Here is a 26032-nt window from a genome sequence, read left to right on the forward strand (position 1 = left end):
GCACATCTTTGCCCTGAAGCCATGACCTAGATCTATCCAGATGATGTGTGTTTGGGAGACCATGTGCCAAGTGTCTCTGTAGACTCCCTCACCCTCTAGTACCCTTCTGTTCTTAAAGCACCTTCTCAACATGTGCCCTTTTACCAGGACAAATAGTTTAGGTGTTTTATATATGTTATATATATGTTGTATATTTAAATGTTTAGCTTGTTTATGCAGAGAACGTTGAGCTATTGAATTGTCAGTGAATGTAAAGAAGGAAAAATGTGCACTTGGGCATGTACTACAAAAATATACTTTTGGTGTGTTGTAATATGTGTGAAATTCATCAGAAATATGTGCCGCAGAATGGGTTTGCTTTCTTATACAGAGTGCAAACAGTAGCATGTACTTTAGACATTCTGATGTTATCTTGTATGGTAATGTAACCATATGTTCATTTATTTATTCATCTTCTACACCACACATCTTGTACAGGGTTGAGGGGGGGCTGGAGTCTGTCCTAGGAGACTTTGAGAACAAGTGGGTTACACTCTGAACATTTTGCCAATCTATCCAAGGGTGGGCACACTCACATACACTACATGCAATTTGGGAATGCCAATCACCGTAACCTGCATGTCTTTCGACTGTGGGATGAAACTGGAGTACCGGAAGGAAACCCACTAAGGACAGGGAGAACAAACTCCACGCACACAGAACCAAGGCGGGAATCAAACCTTCAACCCTGGAGGTGTGAGGCCACAGTGCTAAACACTATGGCACCATTTGATCATATATCTGTTGCTTAAATTGTAACAGGCAGCGTTTTGATTTTAGTCCACAGAAACCAAGGAAAGGAACCCAACTTACTGCACCTCCAGCAGAGACAGACTCAAGCATAGACTAGGCCAAAAGACCAAAAATAACCTAAGTGCTCAAGCCTAATGAAAGTCCGGGACAAGTCTAGAGAATAAATACAGAAATGCTTATGATTGGAGCTTAGAAAGCTGGCTAGAGAAGTCAGAAAAAAAGTAACAGAATGTAGTTATATAGAGTTACTAGCTTTTACTGTACTTGCTAAGAGGTTTCATACACCGAGACCTAGCAAGTGTGACTCATGACTGAGCAGTCTGTAAGAGGAGCGCTCCCCTTAATTAGACCCAGGCACAGGTGTGAGGTGGTGTTCCTGGCTCCGTTTCTCATTTTGTGAGCCTAAGTGAAAGTTTTGTGGTGGTTCAAACTCAAACACCATGACTACTGCTTTTCTAAAGTGCAAAAGGTTGATTCCATACTCACTTTTACTTTAGTGGATAATTTCACCCTAGTTCGTGTAAATGTGTACTTTCTAAGAACTGCTGCTGTAATCACGACGACTTTCCCGTGCTCGTTCCATTAATCTTATACTGCACATGATCAGACTGAACGCACATTTAGTACCGATTGATACAGTTTTCAACACTTGTGCATTTTAGCTAACTTGGCCTTATACATTTCTTTCCATTTTTTTGATTATTTACTTAATTACTGATTTTGCTGCCGCATGTTGTACATGTTGTAGATTGTACATTTTAGACTATACCACTTGTAAAATCATGGAATCAGCCTATTAATTTGCCTTTTAAAAACCCAAAGATAATATAAACTATTGTGCATAGCCCATGCTTGGATTTTCCTCTTTGTTCTGTCAGCGAGCAGCAGAGCTCTGAGTAGGTTGGGTTCTGGAGCTTCATGATCTCGCCTTTCCTTTGAGATGTTTTAATAACATGCATGAATATGTGCGTTTGATTAGCATGTCCTGAATGCCAAGTGAGTCCTCCTGCTCTGCTGTATGTTATGAGAGGTTTGTTGTCCTTATGTTTTTTGTGTGCTCGTGCTTATTTTCTCTTTCAGCTGGAGCCTTTGTGCCACTGGTCCAGCACTCAGTCTCTAATGAAGAGCACAATTTATTCATGAAGGTGCTGGCTGAGGACAAGAGAAGACAATAAACCACAATAAATATCACTGACGTTAGAGCAGAAATCTGTTTTTGTTTTTGATTTTTAAAAAATATTTTTTTTCAGTTTGTTCTTTTCTGCTTTATCACCAGAAGTGTTGTAATTTCTTGTTTTTAGCAAGTTCTCTCAGAAGATAAACCCACGCTAATGACTGCATTACGACTTTTTTATTATGACTATTGTTTTTTTTTGGTGGTTCACTTCAGTGTGTTTTCTGTTGTTTTCTTATTTCCAGCTATTGTGGATGCACTCTCAGACCCAAAGAAGTTCCTTTCAATAGCAGAAAAGAGAGCAGATCAGATGAGAGCTCTTGGCATTGAAACGGTATGCTCGTTGTACACACACTTTGCTCTACTGCTTTTGTCTGTGCAGTAAGGTTACAAAAGCTTCCAGAAGTCTGTAGTTCTAAATAATTTTGTCTTGGTAGAGTGACATTGCAGATGTGCCAAATGAAATGTCCAAGAATGATAAGAAGGGCAAAGTGAATCAGGTAAAGGCGAACGTGACGCCTCAGACCAGCTCAGATATGGGTCAGAACTACAGCACCACTCAGAACAACAGCACTGAAACCAAGAAAGGTGAGGCTGAGCACTACAGACATCTTACTCATCTAAATGAAAGCCACTCACCTGACACAATTTCATACAATTATAGCACAAAAATGCTTCTACTGTCATTTAGTGTCATTAGTGTCCAGACAAGGGCAATACTGCTTGATTTAGAGATTAATTTATGTAAATAGAAATTATATTACTAATAAGCTGTTCTTCTTTGTAGTGTAGCACCAGTTATGCATGTCTTTTGTAATTTTAACTAAAATTCAAACAAAACCATCATATTGCAAATCCCATGTAACAGTGTTTTTTATCTTGAAAATAAAGGTTGACATGCTGTTTATTTTGATGTTTCATCACAGATTCTGCTTTGATGAACCAGGTGACCATCGAAGACCTGAAACAGATGAAGGTGATATATTATATATTATAATATTATATTAAGGTGATATAGAGTATGTATAATAATAATAATAATATGATGATGATGATGATGGCGGCACAGTGGCTTAGTGGCCGCCTTGCACCTACAGGGTCCAGGTTTCGATTTTTACCACAGGGTCTGTGTGCATGTAGTTTGCGTGTTCCCCCTGTGCTTGGTGTGTTTCCTCCCACAGTCCAAAAACATGCAGATTAGGCTAATTGGTGTTCCCAAATTGCCTTTAGTGTGAATGTTGACCGGAGGTCCTACCATAGTTTTGAAAATGGGAAATAAAGCAGTGGCCACCGTTGGCCTCCACGGTCCCCAGTTGGACTACAGAGGTTCCTGGTTGAATGATGTTGATGATGATGATGATTTTTTAAAGCCATCCAATTCCAGTATGACGCTTATGTATATTTGGTGCTTTATGCTTTTATTTGGTGCTTGTTAAGAGTAATGTTTTTTTAATTATTATTGTAACAGAAAGAACTCTCTTTACTCTCTGCTTCTGTTCTCAGACCTACGTTAAACTAATCAAGAAGCAACAAAAAGAGCTAAGCACTTTGAAGAAAAGACATGCAAAGGTTAGTACACTTTAAATTGCACTTGATGGACCATGCAATAGATGGACTTCACATCACAATATCCCCTTCATTTTATTAAAAAACCTTTTATCCCTGCATTACAGGTAGCCAATCGAGCAAAGATGTTAATGTAGACATGTAGACATGTGGTCCTGGTGCCTTTTGTTATGACACGCGGGCATAGTCCATAGAACTGTGACCTCAAACCTCAAGGGGTTTGATTCTTGCCTCTGGTCTGTGTGCATGGAGTTTTCATGTTCTTTCCATGCTTGGTGGCTTTCCGTCATATCTTTGTAACTTGATCAAAACTTATCAACATCCATTTTGCTCACCTCTGATCCCATATCTTGCAGCTGGCACTCATTAGAATTGTTAAGTTGTCTGGCTTCATCAGTGAGTGTGTTTGCGTGGTATTCAACCGCTTTTCCTGATATAGACCCTTGAAAATGAGACTTTAAAATCACTGAGGGCTGTGATCTTATATAAGAATTTCTCTTAATAAGATTCCTGACCGAACTTCTATTCTCAGGACCATAATGCCATGCAGAAAACTCATTGTACACAAGTGGACAAGATGGTGGCTCAGCACGACAAAGAGAAATTCACACTGGAGAAGCTGCTAGAGAAAGCAATTAAAAAGAGGGGGTAATTAAACTTGTTAAATAAAAATGCTTAATAGAAAAAAAAAGCAATACGTATATATATTTAGTTCTCCCATTTTTCTTCCCTGCAGAGAAAGCAATTGTTTGGAGTTAAAGAAAGAGATTGCAGTAAAAGTGGAGACCCTCACGTCAGACCATAAAGCAAAGGTATTTCACCAGAATTGTGCACTTATAGGCTGTAAAGATTAAAACGTGAACTGATTTAAGAGGCCCAATAACAGTGACACGCATTAGTTTTGTAGTGTCACATAACCTTGAATTGACATGGACTTATTTGTCATTAATCTGTGCTAAAGAGTCCATAATATCTGGCTGCCATTAGACATCACATAATTAGTTGCATTAACGTTTGTGATGTTATTGTCAGAGCCCCAGGGTGGGTTAGAGAACACTCAGAAACAAATAGAATCATGAAGACCAGAAACAAAGGTCTAAACAAAGTTCTAGAAAATCATTGATTATTGTTTTGAGCCTAGAAATATCCCCAATGTTAACATGCTACAGAGCACCATTAAGTCTATTATGAAACCATGGAAAGATTAAGACAAAACTGAGTCTAAAGGAGGCCAACCACCAAAAGACAGTCACCATGTTCATGCAAGTAGGGCATTTGTTAGAAAAGAGTAAAGGGGTGGCTGGGGATTCTGTGGCAGGTCTGGGTGTGCAAAACATATACACGGCACCATATACACAGTTGTGAATATTAAAATAATGTATAATCTAATAATAATTATTTAATAAAATAATCTAATCTAATAGTAGTTTAATCTCATTTTAGGGAGTATGTCCTCGCAGTAAAATGGTACACTTGATATCTTACTCAATTACATAACTAACAAACAAAAAATCAACTCCTTCTATTTTACTTTAAACCAAATACTGTTATATTTTACTGTTATAATTACAAATGTCAAGAAATAGGACTCATATGTGATTGATTTAATTAAAACCAATTAATTTAATTCAAACACCCACTTTTAATTCGCATTGGATTTATGGATGTCAGTATTCATTTTTGTTTTAACACACCCTATTAGGCTGACTTGCTTCTCACATTCTTAATACCCGCAATGCGTAATGTCATTAATATTTTATTAAAATTTAAATACAAATTTCAATTGGGTCAGATTTTGGTAAAATTTACAAGAATTATATAACAAAAATAAAAATGTGTGTACATAGACAGAAGGCCAACCTCAAACTTCAGTAATGCCAATCGCAAACAAGAAACAATTTAAAAATATCATAACATTTTGAGTTAAATAATTTGATACTTTAATAACTGTAGACAATACATTAATGGTTATGAGAGAATTATTACGAATTTATGGTAGTTTGCATCCTGCATCTTCTGAACCAAAAGCAAAGAATATAACCAGTCTAGCGTTCTGCAGGTGAAGGATGTCGTTGCCCAGCAGACAAAAGAGTGGTCTGAGATGATCGACTCTCACAGCACAGAGGAACAAGAAATGAAGGATGCACATGTGACGCAACAGTGTGAGCATCTGAAGAAACTACTGTCCACCGTCCAGGAGCAACAAACCCTGCAGCTCAAACTAATCCAAGAAAGGTGAGTGTGTGAATGTTTGTGCGTGTTGGTGCTCGTGCCAGTAGAATACATCTTGCAGTTTTGGAAATCGCAGTGCATTCTCTTATTCTATTCTCCTATGCCTACCGAGGGCATACTGTATCCCCTGTCAAGCTCCAAGAGATGCTATATAAATGGCTGACAAATTAAAGAATAATCAACATAAAGTGACTCTGCACCATCAGGACAGATTTGGCACCTTTTAACATGGATTGTGTACATCACTGGAATGGAACTGGAGGAATGAACACCATTTATCCGCAACATGTATCTTTTGATGAGAACGCTGTCCAATAAAACGTCCAAAATTTTGCACAGCCATTAAATAGGATTGTGATTTGGTGACTTTGAAGACCATTCGATTTATGTCATTTACACATAAAGCACCCTCTTTTGAAGTCACTTAAATATTTAACACTGCAATTAATTGAGGCCGACTGAGGATCCACAGCATTTCTCTACATGCCACATACCGTGCTATGATGGTATTTGCTTACCTTTAGGATGTTTCTCCACTCATGTATTCAGTTCTCTCCTGATGTGTCGCCTACCTATGCCTTTTTTACACATTCCACTATACTTGCGTTTATTAACTCAGTTCATAAATTTGGAAAGATGTTATAAACATATTATTAAGGAGCGTATTTGTTAGCATTGATTTCAGTCTTTTTTTCTTCCTTTACACAGACAGAGCAAGGAAATGAAAGCTAATCAGGCTAAGTCGTCTATGGAGAACAGTAAAGCCATCAGCCAGGACAAGAGCATTAAAAACAAGGCTGAGAGGGAAAGGTAAATGCAAGTTGTATTTAATGGTTGTATTTATTCATGTCATGAGTTCCGTATCATGTAATGAGTTCTGTGTTGTCTGATACGGCATGTGTTTATTTACAGGAGAGTGCGTGAATTAAACAGCAGCAACACAAAAAAGTTCCTTGAGGAACGAAAGCGGGTTAGTTGTCTTTTTGTGCCATGATCATAAAAACAAACAGTATATAACTAGTAGTAATCACATGTGAAGTACAAAAATATTATGAAAGAAATACACTGAACAGCCACAACTTTATACCATCATCAGTAAAACTTAAACTTGAACCTTGGGTGCCTGTGATCCTGTCATCAGTTCACTTGCATATAATTAATAATCAGTGGCATTGAATTCATCTAGAGATGGTGTTATTAATGTTATGGCTGATCAAGTTAAATCAAAAGAATTCAAAAATTGTAAAGGAGAAAGAGTTTAGAAACTAAATATTATACATATTTAAGACATCTAGTTTATTATGTTTTAAACGAATTGTCTTTGACCCCACAGCTGGCTATGAAGCACTCAAAAGAAATGGAGCAGTTGCAGAAATCACAGCGCGAGCAGCTAGAGAAACTGGAGAAATTCAATGAGCAGGTATGTGCCCCCGAGTTTATTTTAATGGTAGAGTGAGATCACATACAGTACAGTAGATCGATTTAAATGCTCAAGTTCTTTGGAATAAAAATCAACACCTTCATCATTTCATTTGTTTTTGGTTTCTGTTTATGTTCCATTACACTCTTTTATATCCCATCCATTTACATACAAATTACCTTTGTTTTCACACAGCTTTTGAAATCACATCATGCAAACTCTCAGAGTCAAGGTAGGCTCACACATTCCTCCATTCTCCTAAAATCAACATGTGCTTCTCTGTTATTCAAACCAATCTCACACTCTCACTTTCTGATTTCTTGTTTGTCCAAATCTGTTATATAATATTAAAACGGGGGTGTTTATTTACTTGACAGGGGTGATTGTGATAAAAAGAGTAGAAGTGCTTCTGTTACATCAAAAATTTCCATCCTAGTGCTAAAGAGCACATTCCGGTATTTTACCAGCCTAAATCAGTATGGCTATTAGTCACTGCGATCTGCTGCTTTAAGATGATTCCTGGGTTTCACTTTATCCTGATAGCTAACTGAATCTACATACTAAATATCTGTAATCTAGTTCATACATAATTCAAAGACTGGGCAAGAGCTGGGTCCTTATTAGTGCTGTGATTTAATCATGACTTTGATCAAATATACTTTACAGAGTAATTAAACAATTACACTTGGTGAGACAGACCATAACTAAAATCCCCCCTGTTGGCCTTCTAAATTGTAATATGTAACCATTTACCCATTTCACTCCTTGTGACAGAATTTCACACCCATCACCTTCACTTAACTCCATCTCTGCTTAGAGACAGTCCCCTTTATTGTAGCGCAGTAACACTTCGTGGCACTGTTGCATAGGTGTGGCTTGCACTCACCAGTCTTTAGTTGCTGGCAATCTAAAATCTCCTTCCTGTTCAGATTTCTGTTATAAAGGAAAAAAAAACTAAAAATCGCGTAGGGACGTGCAGACTGAAGTGGATTATTTTTCTATCATAGCGCATTCCAATTATGTAACGTTTCTCTTATAACTTTCACAATATAGGTTACTTCTTATTAACACTTGCAGTACTTTATAGCTGTTAGAAACCAAAATACAGTGAAATCTTGAATTATGAGCATAATTTGTTCTGGAAGTGGGTTTGTATTGCAAAACACTCGTAAATCAAAGCAAAAAAATTTTTAAGAAATAATGGAAACTCAAATTATTCGTCTCACAGCCCAAAAACCTGCACTTTACCTTTAAAAAAGTAAAAAAAAATTCCAGACAGATAAGTGTTTATATGCGCAGGCTCTGTGTGTGTGTTTGTGTATGTGTGTGAAGTAAGAGGAGAAATCAGCCTCCCCTTCTCATCTTACACAGTAAACCTTTCTCCTCTCAAATTTGAATTTCACACAAACACACACACACACACACATTAACTGAAAGACTGTTTTGTCAGAGAAATTAGCAAGGAACAACTGAACAACAATTGAACCTGCACTTTTCCTTTGAAAAGAATCACAACAGAGCAGTAATTCTGTGTAGAGCAGAGAGTGTGTGTGTGTCCGAAGATGAGGTGGGGGAGTAAGACGCGCTGTACACACGCTTACAAACACAAAATAATGTTGATTAAACCAGTAAGAGACGTGCACTAAGACCCAGCAGGGGAGACGATTACCAACAATTCAGTAGCGCAAGAGAGAGAAAAACCATTGGCTTAGTTGTGATCATGTGACGCTTTTAAAACAAAAAGCACATGCGTGATACATGATACTCCGTACTCGTAAACCAAGACTTGCTTGTTTCTCAAGTCAAAATGTTTTAAAAATTTTTGCTCATCTTGCGGAACACTTACAAACCGCTTTACTCGCAATCCGAGGTTCCACTGTACAGCTATAGTTTTTTTCTCTTTTTAGTTGTTTGTTTGTCTATGTGGTTTTTAGCATAATTTCGTTTTATATATATATATATATATATATATATATATATATATATATATATATATATATAATTTTTTTTTCTTTATTTTTTTTTTTTCTTAATACTTACACACAGAGTCAAATAAAAATGTGTTTGGAAATTTTTAGTGACATACTGTATATGCAAAACCAAAGAAAATGTGTCTGAATAGTTATTTCCAATAACTGAATGGATGGCCTTCAGTATCTTAAAAAAGAAAAAAATAATCCTGATAAAGTATTATCTGCTGTATTTACCATACTTCTGCTTGATTTAATACAATTCCAGATGTTACCATTTTGTAAAGATTTTGTGGGCACATGTGATCCTTTTAGGTCAAGGACATGCAGCAGATGGTGAAGCTGGAGGCGGAGATGGACCGCAGACCAGCAACAGTGGTTTAACTGCTCTAGCCGTCAACTGAATAGAAGAGAAAGACTCCTTCTCTACATCACCTTCTTCAACTCCCTAGTTCTGTAATTTCCAAAAACTTTGAATACAACTTATTTTAGCCCCTCATAGTCCTGGACCACTCCAAGCCTTTTGTTGGCCCTTTGTGGATCTGTAGGAACTCGGATGTACCATTTAGCATGGAACATAAAATATGGCTCCACCAATAAAATTTCCCCCGTTGCTCCATTTTGTTCGGCTCCTTGACCTCTGTCTGTAGTCCATCCTTGCTGCTGAGGTGCTCTTTGTGCTAGTTCTTCTGCGGGACCTCGGCCGGTGCTGGACACACACACAGAGCACACAATTTTTATTTTTATTATTTATTTTTTTTTTGCCATTGCCAATGCTCACAGTATGAATTGGAGCCCATTTTTGTCATGGTGGCTCAAGACGGACAAGACTCAAAGTGTTCTTTATAAGCCTTTTAATTTATGTCTCAGTGGTCCTAGATCATGGTAGCAGCACCAGGCATATAAAGGCATGTGCTGAAAAGATTTTAGTTGTGTTCTTTGTCAGCACAAATTTGTGAAAACAAGTTTTGAGCACTTTATCTGTAATAGGCTTTTTGTAGCAGTGCACTCGGTTATACCTGTGCTAAGAATAAACAGTCAAATGTCCAAACACTGTATTGAACATTAAAATGTCTGATGTGAATGAAACCAAACAAAGCAGATGACAAAGTAGTTCTTACACTTTTTTCTTATAAAATGCATTGCTTCATTTTTTAAGATTTTATTCTATTTCATTTAATTCATTATCAGGTAAAGAATATTTGTTTTAGCAATTTTTAGCAATGTTTGGTCTGAAATACCACTCTGATTTGCTGATAATTTTTTTTCACTGTACTGTACCTGTTACACTGTTTGTTTGTTCGCACATTTACATGTAATGAGAGTTATGGTGTTGACATTCCATAATGGACACAAATATCCATGTGATCCAAATATTAAGTGACAAAAAGGTTTCCATCCACTACAGAAAATTCTTTAAAAATCATCAATTTGCTCCCACTGAAATTGGCGCCTGCGAACTCTCAAAGAGTGCAATAAAAGGATTAAGTGGATTTACCGAAGTATTTGGGCTGTATCATTTTAGTTCAGTCACAGGACTTGGATCCTCTTATGTAAAAAAAAAAAAGAGGAGGCAGCTCTTGTCTTGAGTTCTGAAGCAAGCGACTCATCAGACTTCACTTACCAAAACATAAGAATGTTTGCCTTCAGCAATAGTATAGTCCACTGCAATGAAATACAGTACCACCATGTTTTGCTTTTAATATACAATTTCCTGGTAAAACCAGATAGAAAAGAAAGTATATTGTGTTTAGTGGAATGTATGAATGTAGTCCATTTAACTGGAGGATTTAACAAAATGCTTATTATACAAGGGCTCGGGGATAGTATGTACATGATTGTTATGGGAATGTGACCTACAACCACTAAGATAGTTTCCTTTTTTTCTATCTTTAAAATCAAATCTGGTACCTATATTGTGCTTTCATTACATATCTATTATGGAATAATAAGCAAAGTGCTTTTAAACTTAAATCCATTGCTTAAAAATGTGCCACTTGGTGTCTGTTAGGATGTTTAAAATTATTTTACAAGTGAAAAATGCCAAAATAAGGGGTTGTTTATATACAGATATATAAATATATATAAATATATAAATACACATATTAATAAATATAGTGTGTAGTTAAAGAATATATTTGATGTTAGAGGCTTTTTGCACTAGTTGGCTGTTCTGCAATTTTCATGTAGATTTTTTCCTATACAGTTTGCAGAAAGAAGAATTATTTTGCAGAAAAAAATGTTGCTTTGAAATTCATCTGTTTGTACTGTTTTTTTAATTGTTATTATTATTGGTTTTGTTTTTTAGCTATCTGCAGCTAGTCAATGGACCATTATGTGGGTGTTTTTGTATTTATATTGTATTTGTCAAACTTCTAGCAATGGGAACTACTAAAAACACTGTTGTTATCCTGATACTTTAATACTGTTTTATAGTATATGTACCAATAAACTATACAGGTGTTAAATGAAATCCAGTTTGTCACTGAACTTATTCAGGCTGTCAGGACTTGTCAAGGCGAATTTCCCAGCGTAAAATTTACTGTTTTGCTTTGTCTCAATGCGAATTTAAATGCATTCTCCGGTACAAATGAGATGAATATGTTAATTCCGCCGTTTATTTTTATTCGACATTATTTTCCACGTTTCCACGGCTTTTCAGTGTCTTCCAGTTTATAAGCACATTCAAAAGCCAAATGTATTCAGGTTCTCTCTGAAGCCCTTTCGCTAATTACCGCATTAATGCGCGCGTTTCGAAACTACAAAGTCCGCAGATGGTGTTGCGGTCGCCGTGGCAACGGCACAGCGCCGCGGTTATAAAGCAGGGCGTAAAGAACCCGCAAGCTGAAGGTGAGAACTTTTCTTTTCCCTGACCTGCCGCTCGCTTTAGGCTTCTCCATCCAAAAAAAAGCACCATGCTGAAGCTCTCCGAGAAGTCGGACTCCAAAACCGACACAAAAATCCTTCTGGATGCCATCTCGAAGGACAAAATGCACCTGGCCAGGTTCATCCTGGACGCTCTGGACGGTAAGATCGTGGACTCGAAGAGCGACGGAGAGCTCACGCCTCTCATTTCGTCCGTGTTTTTGCCGGACTCGCGCGCCAGGGGCAAATTCATGAACCTGCTGCTACAGAGAGGTGCGAAGGTGAACCAGCAGGACGAGTGTGGGCGCACGGCGCTCAGTTACGCGTGTGAGAAAGGCTACCTGGACGCCGTGAAGATGCTGGTGAAGAACAACGCCGACCCAGAGGTGGTGGACGCATGGGGAAACACCGCGCTCATGTACGCTGCTGTCGCTGGCCATTCGCTGGTCGTGGAGTTCCTGGTGAGGGCTTTTAAACGTCTGGGGCTCCAAATCGACCGCCAGAACAAAGTAGGCAACTCAGCAGTGGAGGTGGCGAAGTACCTGGGCCACACCGAGTGTTTATCGGCTCTAATGTACAGCTCGAAAAGAGCGCACGATCAGGATGTCTTAGAGGAACGATTCGCACTGTTGCGCGCCAACGAGGGCGAGGACACAAACATGGAAAAGGAAAAGCCATCTGAACTTTCAGACACAAACCAGAGGAAGAACTCAAGCCGAAGGAAGTACCCTAATTTATGGAGCAGAATGATGTCCATGGACTCCATCGAGGAGTTGGAGAGAGAAAGTGAATCTGAGAAGGATAGATGGCCCCCTTCTCTGCAGAGCTGTACTTTCTCAGGTGTGCTTACTCCGAAACCGCCTCGGCGATCCCGCGTTTTGCAAACTTCAAAGGAAGCAGCGGAAAGCTGCCTGAACAGCCAACTCCCGGCACTGTCCAGAGGTGTCCCAGAGCCCCACAGCCCGGCTTCACCCAGGACGCCCCAAATCCACGCAACCGGTGCTTTTTCCGGGCCGCTTGGTATTTTGCTCACGCCTATTAGGAAAGCCAACAGATCGGAATCGGACGACGAGGACATCATTGCGATGAAGTTTAATGACAGCTATTACCGGAAGCGGTGCAGTTTGCCCACCAGCGCCCTCGGACCAACACCGCATGAGTGGACACTGCTGAAACCTGCGCGCAAAAGCAAACCCGCTCCTAAAGCCATGACTTCGCCTCCGCATATCGAGACTGCAGACGTTTCTGCCACTGCGTTTTCCGCGCTGGGCAACAGGTTGTTGAGGCGCTTCACTTTGCCCGAGTTAAAAAAAACTGGAAAAGAAGTGAGAGAAGGCGGCGGTGCGCACGGCGGAGAGTGTGAAACAGCGGCATGTGGCATGCCGAGGTCCGAGACCTTTCCCTTAAGCAATCACCACCCACAAGTAGGAAGCAAGCCGAGTATAGATAGCATCAGCGCAGTCAAGTGCGAGTTTGACTTTCAGCTTAAAGCCAACTTTTGACCGCGCTGCCGCGTTTGCAAAGGGGTCACGTGACGGAACAGGGAGCGAATCATTTGCCAAGAATCTGCGTTTTGGTCACGACGACGTGTACAGGGACTTTTTTTTATTTTTATTTAAAAAAAAAAAGCTTTTTATTTAAGAAGGAGTTTTAGAAATTGCTCCCAATAACAGTTTGTTTCGTCTGTAGGCCTAGCAGAGACGCATTGAGACTGGATAGAAAAAATAATAATTCTATAAACTAGAGGTGTTTTATTTAATTTAATCATGTATGACTTGTCAAACGATTAGTTCATTAATAAAATCTGATCATAAATGTCATGTTCGTAACGCTTTTGCGTCCTGCTCAGATTGCTCATTATTCTTTTGCGCTGCAGTCAAACGTGAAATTAGACTTTAGTTTATTCTTGGTTTGATTCCAGTAAAAAACAAGGAAGCCCACGGGGATGCATATGTGTGTATGGACACATTGTCAGCTTTGTCCTCACACAGCTGAGTTCCCATATTTTACAACCCTGCGCGCGCGCACATACAGTACTTACACACACACACACAGGCGCAGGACAGCAGCTGCAGTGTTGCCTCCTAGATGGAGCGAGGAGGGAGGGAAGAGTAAAGGGAGAGGTGCAGTGATTTCCTCCTCCAGCTCCCAGCTGAGAACCCAGATATGGAAATAACAGCATTGCGGGAGTAGTGGTGCGTCCTCACCTGGCCAACTTACCGGAACTTACAAACCTGATAAAATATTCTCTTTGGGTATATGTGTGTAGTGTAGTCTATATTTGTATCATCTCGTTTTTCCTCTCTCTCTCTCTCTCTCTTTTTTTTTTTTTTTGGTAGTACGGTGCATTTAGAGTAACCCCTTATTAGGCGAGTTGGTGCGCGCAGTAACCGGATGCTACCTCACTCAGGAGTCACCCGGATTTTACTGCATCCGCAATGATCTGAGGGTTACTCTAGAAAGTCGTGCAGCGTGTCCGTGGTGCATTTTCACCCAAATCTTCAGTTTAGTCTGGCTAGTCTGCGCCTGCGTCAGCATGAAGCGGCTGAGGTTCAGCACCGTGGACAGTGCCGGGGTTTTCCTCTGTCTCCTCTGTAAGTAGCGCCTAAACTACGTCTGCGTCTCAAACAGTACACTTCCCGAGAACCATGTGCATGTGTGTGTGTGTGTGTGTGTGTGTGCGGGTGCGAGATGTACTACAAACATGCTGTGAATGGTGCAATTGTGGGCTTTGCCGTAACCTACCGTAATAATGTTGCGTAAACTTAAGGTACAAAAAAACGTAACACAGTGATTAGTAGTGCTTTTCTGCAAAATCTGACTAGTCGTAATTTTATCACTGATTTATATTTATTCTTATAATTAACATCAGCACGTGTGATTTATTTAATACGTTATACGGTTTAATACGGAAATACACACTTTTGTAAGTAGCCTGCGTTCCTCTAGAGTACTTTGTTCAGGGTTCAAAGGGGTACAAGTACAGTTTCTCCCTAAAGTAAATATAAATATGTTCTCAGGGGCACAGCTGTGGCTCTTATGGTCCAATGTGCCTTAATGATGTTCCTTATGCAGTTAGGTCTCTCCAACTAAAAGAGCGCCTGATGGCATTACTACATTGATGAACGTTTGTAGATCCAGTTTCCAGGTCGTGGTTTAGTGCTTCTTGTCAGAGTGAATGATGTAATTTGGAAAGAAAAGAAAAACGAATGTCTGCAGAATGTCTTAGTGACTTAGTGTGTGGTTCCAAGCTCAGTAACATGAACATGCTGAACTGCAGGCGCGCTGTCGGGGCTCTCGGTTGTGGCAGAGCAGGAAGTGGAGAATCTGTCCGGTCTGTCTTCAAACCCGGACAAAGACATTTTCGTGGTGCGCGAAAACGCGACAACTTGTTTGATGGCAGAGTTCGCGGTGAAATTCGTGATCCCCTACGACGTCCTCGCCCTTAATGGAATAGACGTAAGATTTTTTTTCTTTCTGTGTATATAACACATTTCTCTCTCATTTTAATGAATGCATTTAATACTAATTTGCTGGTGTTTGTGTGATCTGGATGTTTGATGATGGTGTGAATAATCCGCAGCTGATCACGGAGCAGGCGACGCTCGCGCTCCCCCGCGGTGCGCAGATCGCAGGCACGTGTGGAAGCAGCGAGGCAGAGCTGCAGGTCTCCTGGAGCAATCACGCCTACACATTGCGCCTGTACTTCAGCAAGGTGCGCAGATCCGACCTGCCTTCTCCTCGGCACTTTCATTAATATTATGGACACTCACTCAGGGAGCGTCGATTAGTATAAAGTCAATAAGGATATGTCCCCTGAGAGTTGCCCCATCATTGTTTTTTAATTCAGTGATTTACATTGTTATGATCTAATGCATAAAGGTTTGGCATTCATGGGATGATCATTTGATTCTTACAAAGATAATTTTTTTAAATAAAAAATAATAATCTTGGCTACCCAAGGGTACACAATTAATTCTCCAGGTTTATATTCATCCCCATAATCTTAGATGTTCTCTGTAAGTGTTAAATTAACACTGGGGATTTTACTGTACATGGTTACGTGTAGACGCATCAATAGTACAATGTGTGTGTGTGTGTGTGTGTGTGTGTGTGTGTGTTTAGGAGAAACGCACCGTGAGAAAAGATGGGAAAACAAAAGAGAGTGAAGTGTGGAAGATAAGCAAGGTTCAGCTGGTTTATGACACATCTGAGACAACGCACTTCATCAATGCGTACAACCGTGAGAACACTTTTCCCCATTGTGTCTGTGTTTATGTGTTTATGTAGTGTCAGTGTAATAATAATAATAATAATAATAATAATAATACATATAGATAAACATACATACTGTTACATGAATACATATTATTATTATTATTATTATTATTATTATTAATAATAATAATAATAATAATAATTTTCCTACCCTTTCTTGATCTTCAAATCTTTTGTGCGCATCATGCGACAGCATGCGCAACTTTGCTGTGAGCTCTTTCCAAAAGCGCTTTGGTCAGGTAATGCATGTTGTTGCGAACATGTTTAATTTAGCATAGCTCAGTAGATCTGAGTATTATAAGCATTTACGGTGTTTCCTTTTTCCCCAAATGACCCACTCATTCAAGATGGGGCTGTTCTCACTGCAGTGCACTGCGCAAATGCTCTGCAACTGTGCGTGAGGTGTCGTTAATTCTCGACCATTTTTTTTTCGCATATGGAGCATCACGCCCTTCTTTATCATCATTCAGTGTTTTATCATGAAGTCAGCTTTTTTATTGCTATTGTTTTTATTCCTTCGTTTTTTTCTTTTATTTTGGTTTATTTGAATGTAAGGTGACAGTGTAAAAATACAGTAAAAAGTCCTGACTCAGTTGATGTTTTGCCCCCTTTTTTAATTTCTTTTTAAATTATCATATAATTCTTTTAATGGTAAAAATGTGTATTTGAAGATTGTTGCTGGTACAGTTCTTCGTCAGATTGACCAACAATCTGCCTTTTTTTAAAGTCAGAAGTACTTCTGGGTATGCTTCAATATGGGTACAGACCAATCCGAAAAGAAAGAAACAAATAGTAGTCATAATGATGGCTGCTAATTTAATGCATCCCTTTGGTCCTAAAAGTGTGGGTGTCAATTTACTTCTTGCATGTCTGTGGATTATTAAGTAGTAATTAGTATGGCAACACTGGGTAATGTAATTACTGTAATTACTTTTATTCAAATTACTGGTGTATGGATGTAGAATAGCCCCCATATTTTTAAGAAAGTCATATCTCTTATTGAAAATCAAAAGTTCATATCAGGTCAGGGTTGCATGACAATTCTGATATTGTCTTACACTACTATGGTTACAGATCTTTTTCCCACCAGAAATGCATCTTACAAATCAATACTATAAAAATAATACCTGTTTATGTGTGTCTACCTGTACAGCGGGAAAACACACTGCCAGCACCCATCATCTCTCAGCCCTGGTGACGCCAGCAGGCCGCTCATACACATGCATAGCTCAGCAGACTCTCACCCTCATCTCCAGTGACCACCAGAAAGGTGTCACACTCTACATGTCTGATATCCAGATCCAACCTTTTGACATCAAAAGTGACTTTGTGTTCAGTGAACGTAAGAAACACACAAACACACACACACACACACACACACACATGATTTTTCAATTATGCTTATGAAAAATGTTATGTTAAAATATTCTTACAGTATATTTTAAATATTTTGAATGATTATAAAAGTTGTATGAAATGCAAAATATTATTAATATATCTTATTATGTCAAGTAAACATCTTTATTTTTTAAGAAAATAGTAAGAGAGAACTAATATAATATAATATAATATAATATAATATAATATAATATAATATTATTTATTTATTTTATACCGTGTTCTTTAAGTCATGGTTGGCTGCCATGATCTATTAATTCACACCATCAGTTATTACTATAGTGGTCATTACTGTACAGTCATTACTGCATTACTTTGCTGGGGACCTTTACCTACAGATAATTCACAAATTCAAAGATACACTACAGAGCAGGAACATACCATTTTCCTATAATATAATATAATATAATATAATATAATATAATATAATATAATATAATATAATATAATATAATATAATATAATATAATATAATATAACCAGCTTTTAAATGTAAAATAAAGTTCGTTTTTCACTCATATGCAAAATAAATGCAATTAGTGTTATGAGTGTATGTTGTATGAGTGTATGATATATAACATGAGTGTATGTCATATTTCTCTCAACAAACTGTACATTAAATCACAAACCATTTTTTAACACTGATCCCATATGTAGCTTATTCGGTAAAACAACTAAACTAAATGGGTTTTGTAAATTAGCAGGGAACACTTAGAGAAAAAGGTAAAAGCTGCCAAATGAATATGGTAGTTTCTAGTTCAGATGTGTTTTTTCGACTAGTGGTTGAATAAAATTTCTGAAAACGTCAGCATGCCCAGTGTCTCTTGGGAAACTAAGGAGTTATGGTCGAAAACCTCCCTTTTCACCTTGCAGTGTAATAGCGAGAGGAGATTAGCCGTGTGTGAAGAGCAGGACTGTAGTGTGAGGTCATTGTAAATTTATCGCCATTCCCATCTTCTCCTGTTAATGAGGCCGTCAGCTATGTCCTCTTAACACTCATGTGATTTACAAGCCTAGTAAAGGGGAAAAAGAGCCTGGTGCAGAAAGCTACTTTGTGCTGATCATGCACAGTGTGGCTGTGAACACTGCTGCGTATGGCAGAGCCAGCTGATGTCTTCTCTCCTGGTATTTCTGTGTGTGTGTGTGAGAGAGTAACACATCTTGCACAGGCGCATTATTCATTCAGAGGTCAATGAGCCGTTTCAGATTAGGCCTCTAATTGCTTACAGGATGACTTGTGCAGTGCGGTAATCCTCGGTATGCTCCAGCAGAGCTGTTGTAAAGGTAATCCTCTTACTGCAGAGATCACAGAGGGGTCTGACTGACGGGAATATTCTGGACTTCTGCTTCAATGGCAGGAGAGGTGGTATTTAAAAATAATTTCCTGAGCTCCACTGGAGGGTGAGGATGTGACTAATGGGTTAGGAGTAAATATTGGACATCAGAATGATACAGCAAGATCAAGAACTAGAGAGAGAGGATTTATATATATATATATATATATATATATATATATATATATATATATATATATAATTTTTTTTTTTTCTGTAGATGGATCTCTAATCAATTCTTAAACAGGAATTATAAATGAAAAAAAATATATAAACAAACTATACAAAACAAAGCAAAAATAAAACATTTAACATTAATTTTAAATGATCTTCATAGTAACTTTATTAAATGTATAATCTTGCATTAAATAAATGTAGTAAATTATTACAAATATAAAAAATATAAGATGAAATTCATTTAAAAACTATGCACCAGGTGCGCTTAACAATTTCTGATTTAAATCCTGAACTTTAAAACACCAATGTAGCTAATACCTCACTTTTTTCCTTTAATAAAAAATATTTTAAAAAAAACTAAATTATTTCAGAGTTTACAGATGAGATATAAGATTACCCCCCCACCCCCCACAATTATGCTCTAATGATTTTAAGAATTAATAATTACCTTTTCTCGGTCTGTAAAATCCAATCAGGTTATACATTTATATTTATTTTACCCAAATATTATAGATAGCTGAGGGTTAATATAAACCATATTCCAAGAGCATGGTGTTTTTTAAGAGCATTATTAATCTGCTGAAATATCATACCTTAAAGGCACAATATGCTTAAAGACTATTACAGTCCAAGAAATGCTTGTGTCCCTTAAAGCAGTAAAGATGAAGCGAGTTACTAATGTACTTATTCATTCATAGTGCCATTATGAGCGGCTTCATTTTCTCTTGCTGCAGCGTATCAGTGCATCACAGACCAGCGTGAGCGCCTGGAGGAGACTCTGCCCCTGGTGCTGGGGCTCATCCTGGGCCTCATCATCGTCATCACTATCACTATCTACCACTTCCACCTCAAACTGACGGCTCATCAACCCCAGCTGCCTCGCGACCGCTCCCTCTACAAGCACATGTAGAGACTCTGTAAGCACCATGACCAAGGCCTGCTACTGGGGGAACAGAGCAACATCTGCAAACATTTTGCTCAATGCTTCTGGGGAAACTTGATGAGTTTTCCATCATTAATGTCCGCTGCCTAATAGTCTGATCCCTCGCATTTAAGATTTTTTTTCTTTCATTTCTGATTTTGCTGATAATGATCTTGATGAGAATATCATCTAAAAAAGATATATTTGACACATTGTTCAAATATTTCATGTTGTGCTACATCACTCATTGTGTATAGTGTATTAAACTGAAGGAATTTACGTTCTATAAAAGTGACAAGCAAAGACACGAGAAAGGTATTTTAAGATTATATGAATTAAAGGATATATGAGTTACTGTATGGTGTGACAAGGTGAATCATGCAAAATGTGTGTGTGTGTGTGAAATTCTGTTCAAGAATAAACTATTTTGTGTGTGTCCACTCCTCTTGTTTTGATTTTGCTGGAGTGAAGCAATGAATATTTAATAAAAAATAACTAAGGTGACAGGGTTAAATATAACAAAGTGACCACAAAAGTATTGTGGAATAGAAGGAGGGGCCACTGCTTGAGTTTGAAGGCTCGCAGAAATAGAATATTGATCTGACTCTCTGGTTTCCAGCTTGTATTGAAAATGTCTTATGAAGGAAGTTAATGAAAAGAGATGAATGATTACACTTCACTATGGCCTCATGATGTAAAGCGCTATCATTCATCTTAATGACACCACATGTATTAAACGCTTCCTTTAACTGATAAATAAGAGACAACATTTAAGTTTAGTGTATGTCTCCTTTCATTAATCATACCTGTCGTACATGTCAAGACCTTCCTGTGTTTCCTTCATTCCTCACCTTCTATTCACAACATCCTTTCAACATGTGTAGTGTTCAAGTCAAACTTAAACATCATTTCTTGTAAACGGAGGCGTAAAACAAATTGACAGAAGACTTTAAGCACGGTATGGTGATGAGGCCCTGAGCTGCAGTAAAACATTTGAATTGTGGAAACATTTTAAAGAAGGCCTTTATGTCCATGAATTATGCCGCCCACTGCAGGCATGAAAATTTAACTTCCATAAGGGACACAATCATTCATAAACACTTTACACCATTTACAAACCACACATTACAGGAACTCAGTTGGGAGTTATTGGCACAACCGCTATACAGTCCTGTCCTCACTCCAAACTATTTTCGCACATTTGGGGCAATAAAGAAGTCTTAGGGAGGCCAGTGTTTTACATGTGGAGCAGGCAGTTTGATCATGGCTTTGACGTACTGAGAAAACTTGATGGTGTCTAAGCATTAATGATACCCTGGGATAAGAGCATTAGTGTAGCAAGGGATTATAAAGAGAAATAAAAGTAGTCTCATAATTGTATATTTGTAATCAAAAGTCCCAGTTTGACATGAACACCCCACGTATTTGATACCAATCTCAAAACTGGCTACAATCATAATTTACAATCCGACTGGAAGAGGATGGCTTCCCTTTTGAGTTCTATTTTCTTGCTTATATTGATTCAGGGCATTTTCCTTTGCACCCTTATCTCATGGCGAATCCTTTGCGACTATTGTTGGGTTTGATTCCTGCCTTCCTATTGGGTTTGATTCCTGCCTTGGGGTCTGTGTGCATGGAGTACGCATGTTCTCCCTGTGCTTGGTTGGTTTCGTCCCACAATCCAAAGACAGGCAGATTAGGCTAATTGGCGTTCCCAAATTGCCCGTAGTGTGTGAATGAGCATGTGATGGATTGGCCTCTTGTCCAGGGTGTACCCCGGATTGTCTCCTGAAATAGGCTCCAGGCCCCCTGAATACAGGATAAAGCGGCATAGATGATGAGTGAGTGAGAGTGTAAATTCACATTTACACATGTCTAAAGCTAATTTTTACATTATTTTCCGACCATTTAAAGCACTTTTAAATATATCTCTGCTTGGCACACTCCATAGTACTGACACGCTAGACCTGATTTGAACACGTCATTTAAATATTGCTTTAAAGAATGCTGCAGATATTTGATTTCCACTTTTTTTTATTGAAACCATTTTTACTAATGACACACATGCAAGATCACTGTACAAAGCGGCACAACAGTTAGATATACTCATTCAAGTCTGTCCATTCATCAGGTTTTGCCAGAAGCAGACACACTGTATATATTTACAGATCACAGTGAGTAATGGGAATAGAAACAGGATTGCAGGCTGAGTCACAGACACCATGTGCCACTTAGAGGAAAGATCCGTAAGGAAATAAAAATTGTCAAGCATGGAAGTATTGCTAAGATTTAAGTGACTACTTCTTGGATGAGCATAAATTCTTAAAGGTAGTAGCATTGTGTGAGTTAAAAAGAAAGATCTTAATAATGTGTTACATTATAAGATGTGCATGGAGAATGATGAAGTAACTGTGGTGATTATTGCTCGTCTGATACAGCCTGCTTGCATGATATAGCCAACATCGCTCTTTATATGTGTTCAAAATGGGAACAAAAAGCAAAAAGGCCACACTACTCGAAAGTAAAACTTCAGTTCAAAAATAAATAATACTTTAAAACCGCATACAAAATTCTGGCAATACCTCTCTCCACACACACACACACACACACTGGAAGTTCTGTCTATAAATGTAGGGTAAATAAATATAGTCAGGTTTCTTTGACAGCTAAGGGTGTGTTTAGTAAGGAAATCTACAGTTTTAGTCAAAAAATGGATTATAAACAGTAGGAAAGATCTTTTGCAGAAACTTTTTAATTCTATTCAATACTGCTCATATCACAATGGTTACATCACCACAAAATACTGAAGATTATCAAAACTGTACAGAGAAATCTTACAAGTCCTCTAAAATACACTTTCATTGTTAGTGTGATGAGACGTGAAAAAGGAGATGCTCGTCCCTCAGTAGTGTAACAGCCTTATGTCCTTTACAGACATTCAAATCTGGTTCGTGGACCTTCTTATCTCCTGGAAGAAAAACATTATTAGTGCTTTTGCATTCAGGACCAGAGGCTGCTGCTTTGCCTGTCTCTCATCAGTCGCTCAGCTTATCAGGGTCACTGCTGCTTCCCACTGCCTGAACTCAAGACTGCAGCTACGACAGTACAACTCTCAACAGAGGGAGGCAGGACACATAGCACACACATCACTCCCACAGACTGGTCACTAGCTGTGCCATTAGCTACTGCAAAGACTCAGACATCCACCACTGAATCAGCAGCACTACTAATGGCCACAAAATTCACTTAAGTGGGGTGCTCATTCATTTATTTTATATTATATTAATAGATAGCTTTCTTGTTCATGTTATCTAAACTATGTACGGTTACAAGTGTCATTGTGGTTTTTCCACAGGTTACATATGACTGGTTAAGTAGTAGTGTACTGCATGTGTTGGTCAGCGATGGCGGTAGTGCCTCATCAGAGGGACGATGCACGAGGGAGGGCCTGAGAGCTTGAGGAATGGATGCTGCAGAAGCTCCTGCGCTGTTGCCCGCTGTGAAGGTTCTCTCACCAACATCAGGTCCAAGAAGGATCTGAGCACAGATGATACCTGAGAAAGCAGTGACACACAGGAATAGAAATGATGAGGGATATGCCGATAATGTACATTATTATCACAATATCTAGGAGCTGATTCAATTTGTATTTGTGATTCTGTGAGTATCATGATTTTATAAATATCCCGATTTAATTTTTTCTTTTCTAGATTTCGTTAGAACTCTGCACACTTTACCAGTGCTAAGACAGTGTCCTGTATTTGTAGTTTTACAAAGTAAACCTACACTATTTTCTGTCCTAAACATTTATTTAAACATGGGTGTATATTGTACACACACCAGTAAATAATTGTTTATGTTAAAATGTGTGAATAGTTTAAAGTGTAAGACTATAGAGGAACTGCAACAGTTAGGATATATACAATGTTAAGATACACAGTATACAGTATGGCAGGATATCTACTACCTTAAATGCAAATATATACAGATTGAAAAATGAATTAAAAAAATGGTGTACACACACCAGTAAAAAAAAACGTTCTCCAAACGTATGAAGGAAAACTATGTCTTTGCCCCATTATACATAATTATACAAGAACTATTCCAGAACAGCTGACCTTCATATCTTAAAATAACAGCTGACTGTTGTTGTTGGTGTTACTTAATTACCAAATAGTTTCGTATTGGTCAGTATTGGTCTAGAATGTAAAAAATAAATAAAAACTTTTAACTGGTACTGTAACTCAACGTAATAGACTCCTCTTACAAAAAAATACAATAGCACTGGCTGGAACTTAAACTTCCCAGTTACTACAGTATATTATCCTCTAAACTCAAGTCCAACCATTAAATAAATATTAAAATATGTACCTTTTCTCTATTCTTTTATTATAGAAGCAGGGTTGGGGTTAGGGTTAGGATGCATTGAGTGCATTTATTTCTGCATTATGTCAAATCAATGATGACCACCACCAGTTTAATTTACTTCTCTTCAGCTTTTAGTCTGCATGTTCTAATAAAACACCTGTAGTACATTCTTTCCTAGTACTCTATTTAGCATTAAGGCTCTGCGCGAACCTTGTGCGTTTCTTTTAGCCGAGGTGGAAGGTTGTCTCGGATTCTCCTCATGGCCTGCAGTGGGGGCTCGTTGAAATAGGGTGGTTCCCCATCCACCATCTCAATTACCATGATCCCTAGAGACCAAATATCAACCTAGAACAGCAGGACAAAAATTAGACATGTAGTGTCATTATAAACTAGTATTCGATGTATGGCTGTTATTTCTTCAGGATTAATCTTAAACAAAAATGTATCACAGATGTATGAGAAACAAACCGAGAATTTTTTCATCACTAATTACCTCAGTGCCGTATGGGAGCCGGGAGATGACCTCAGGTGCCATCCAGTATGGCGTGCCAACCAAGGACTTTCGCTTAGGCACATCTTTTGAAACTTGAGCACAAAAGCCAAAGTCAGACAGCTTTATCTAAAAAGTGGGAAGAAGATGAAACAGCTTTAACTATAATACATGTAGATAATTATAAATATAAATGGGTGTGTGTGTGTGTGTTTGTGTTTCTTAGAAAGCCTGCCAGGAAGATTTATACAAGATGCGACAAAAATGGTCACAGTGAATGTGGGAGGGTTTTGCTTTCAAACCTTCATTTTTCATTCCAGCTAAGAGTGTAAGAATAAAGCTCAGAGACTTGGAGAACGACAAAATTCCTTTGAGAAATATTGTTTTGTCTATAGAGCGGCCAATCCTTATAACCCATGCAGTCCACATATCTCTGCTGGATTCTCCACAAATTAATCATCTAAATCATTTTCAAATATTTCCATAAATATTTAATATGCATTTCATCTTTTTTTTTCTCAATGTTTGCCTTCTCCATTGTTATTAAAAGACCATCTTGCTATTAATAGGAAAATTATTCATGCATTAAAATGAAATGCAGCCTAAAGGATTTCAGCACTGTATCCCAGATTCAGAAGTAGATTCTGATATAAAATGATTAAAGTCATAACAATGAAATATTATTAGGTGGATACTGCTGCCAACAGTTTCTCAGATTCTCAGTTTGGAAAGGACAATGATGTTTCCAGGAGCTTCCACAATGAAATAGCTGAAGAAATGAACAGAATTAACTAATGTTCTATTACTATTTTCATCTGTAGTTTTTCCTCCCCAAGAAACAACGCCCACTGTCACAAACACACATCCAATGTAAATCTGAATACAAACATATATACAAATATTAACTCATACAGATACTTTACAATTAAATGCAAACATAAAATGCTCAAATTTATGAAGAATGTTTAGAGAGTACATTCTTATAATAAGGTCAGGTATAGGACAGAATTCACAGCTAATTAGAACATAATTACTAATTAATTTCT

General features: G+C 38.1%; 3 protein-coding genes across 12 annotated transcripts in view; 2 read left to right on the top strand and 1 right to left on the bottom strand.

The window, feature by feature from the left end:
- LOC128514698 (1-phosphatidylinositol 4,5-bisphosphate phosphodiesterase beta-4-like) overlaps window positions 1–11621 on the top strand; it is a 70296-nt gene extending 58675 nt beyond the window's left edge. For 3 of the 5 annotated variants that reach the window (XM_053488509.1, XM_053488510.1, XM_053488512.1), the window contains exons 29-40: window positions 2212–2300; window positions 2404–2554; window positions 2893–2942; window positions 3470–3535; window positions 4065–4180; window positions 4269–4344; window positions 5592–5767; window positions 6473–6574; window positions 6677–6734; window positions 7098–7184; window positions 7380–7416; window positions 9470–11621. In XM_053488509.1, the coding sequence (XP_053344484.1) occupies window positions 2212–2300; window positions 2404–2554; window positions 2893–2942; window positions 3470–3535; window positions 4065–4180; window positions 4269–4344; window positions 5592–5767; window positions 6473–6574; window positions 6677–6734; window positions 7098–7184; window positions 7380–7416; window positions 9470–9558 (1097 nt within the window). In that variant the 3' untranslated portion in view covers window positions 9559–11621. The remainder of the gene's footprint in view (window positions 1–2211; window positions 2301–2403; window positions 2555–2892; window positions 2943–3469; window positions 3536–4064; window positions 4181–4268; window positions 4345–5591; window positions 5768–6472; window positions 6575–6676; window positions 6735–7097; window positions 7185–7379; window positions 7417–9469) is intronic. The other 2 variants (XM_053488511.1, XM_053488513.1) reach the window with 1 other exon arrangement.
- Window positions 11622–13941: 2320 nt separating this feature from the next.
- Window positions 13942–20558, top strand: lamp5 (lysosomal associated membrane protein family member 5). 2 transcript variants are annotated; one of them, XM_053489341.1, is made up of 7 exons: window positions 13942–14214; window positions 14359–14613; window positions 15300–15478; window positions 15603–15734; window positions 16145–16262; window positions 17451–17639; window positions 19941–20558. In XM_053489341.1, exons 2-7 carry the CDS (start codon window positions 14556–14558, stop codon window positions 20114–20116), a joined length of 852 nt encoding a protein of 283 aa, XP_053345316.1. In that variant the 5' UTR covers window positions 13942–14214; window positions 14359–14555; the 3' UTR covers window positions 20117–20558. The 2 variants fall into 2 exon arrangements, with proteins under 2 accessions (XP_053345316.1, XP_053345317.1); XM_053489342.1 differs by having other exon boundaries at window positions 13942–14613.
- Window positions 20559–22158: 1600 nt separating this feature from the next.
- The window catches only part of pak5 (p21 protein (Cdc42/Rac)-activated kinase 5), a 63510-nt gene continuing 59636 nt past the window's right edge, over window positions 22159–26032 (bottom strand). For all 5 annotated transcript variants that reach the window (XM_053489365.1, XM_053489363.1, XM_053489362.1 and 2 more), the window contains 3 exons: window positions 24990–25115; window positions 24707–24841; window positions 22159–23682 (listed from right to left, as the gene is read on the bottom strand). In XM_053489365.1, coding sequence (XP_053345340.1) covers window positions 23527–23682; window positions 24707–24841; window positions 24990–25115 — 417 coding nt within the window. In that variant the 3' untranslated portion in view covers window positions 22159–23526. The remainder of the gene's footprint in view (window positions 23683–24706; window positions 24842–24989; window positions 25116–26032) is intronic.

This window comes from Clarias gariepinus, chromosome 27 (genome assembly GCF_024256425.1).
Source record: "Clarias gariepinus isolate MV-2021 ecotype Netherlands chromosome 27, CGAR_prim_01v2, whole genome shotgun sequence".
NCBI classification, from domain to species: Eukaryota; Metazoa; Chordata; class Actinopteri; order Siluriformes; family Clariidae; genus Clarias; species Clarias gariepinus.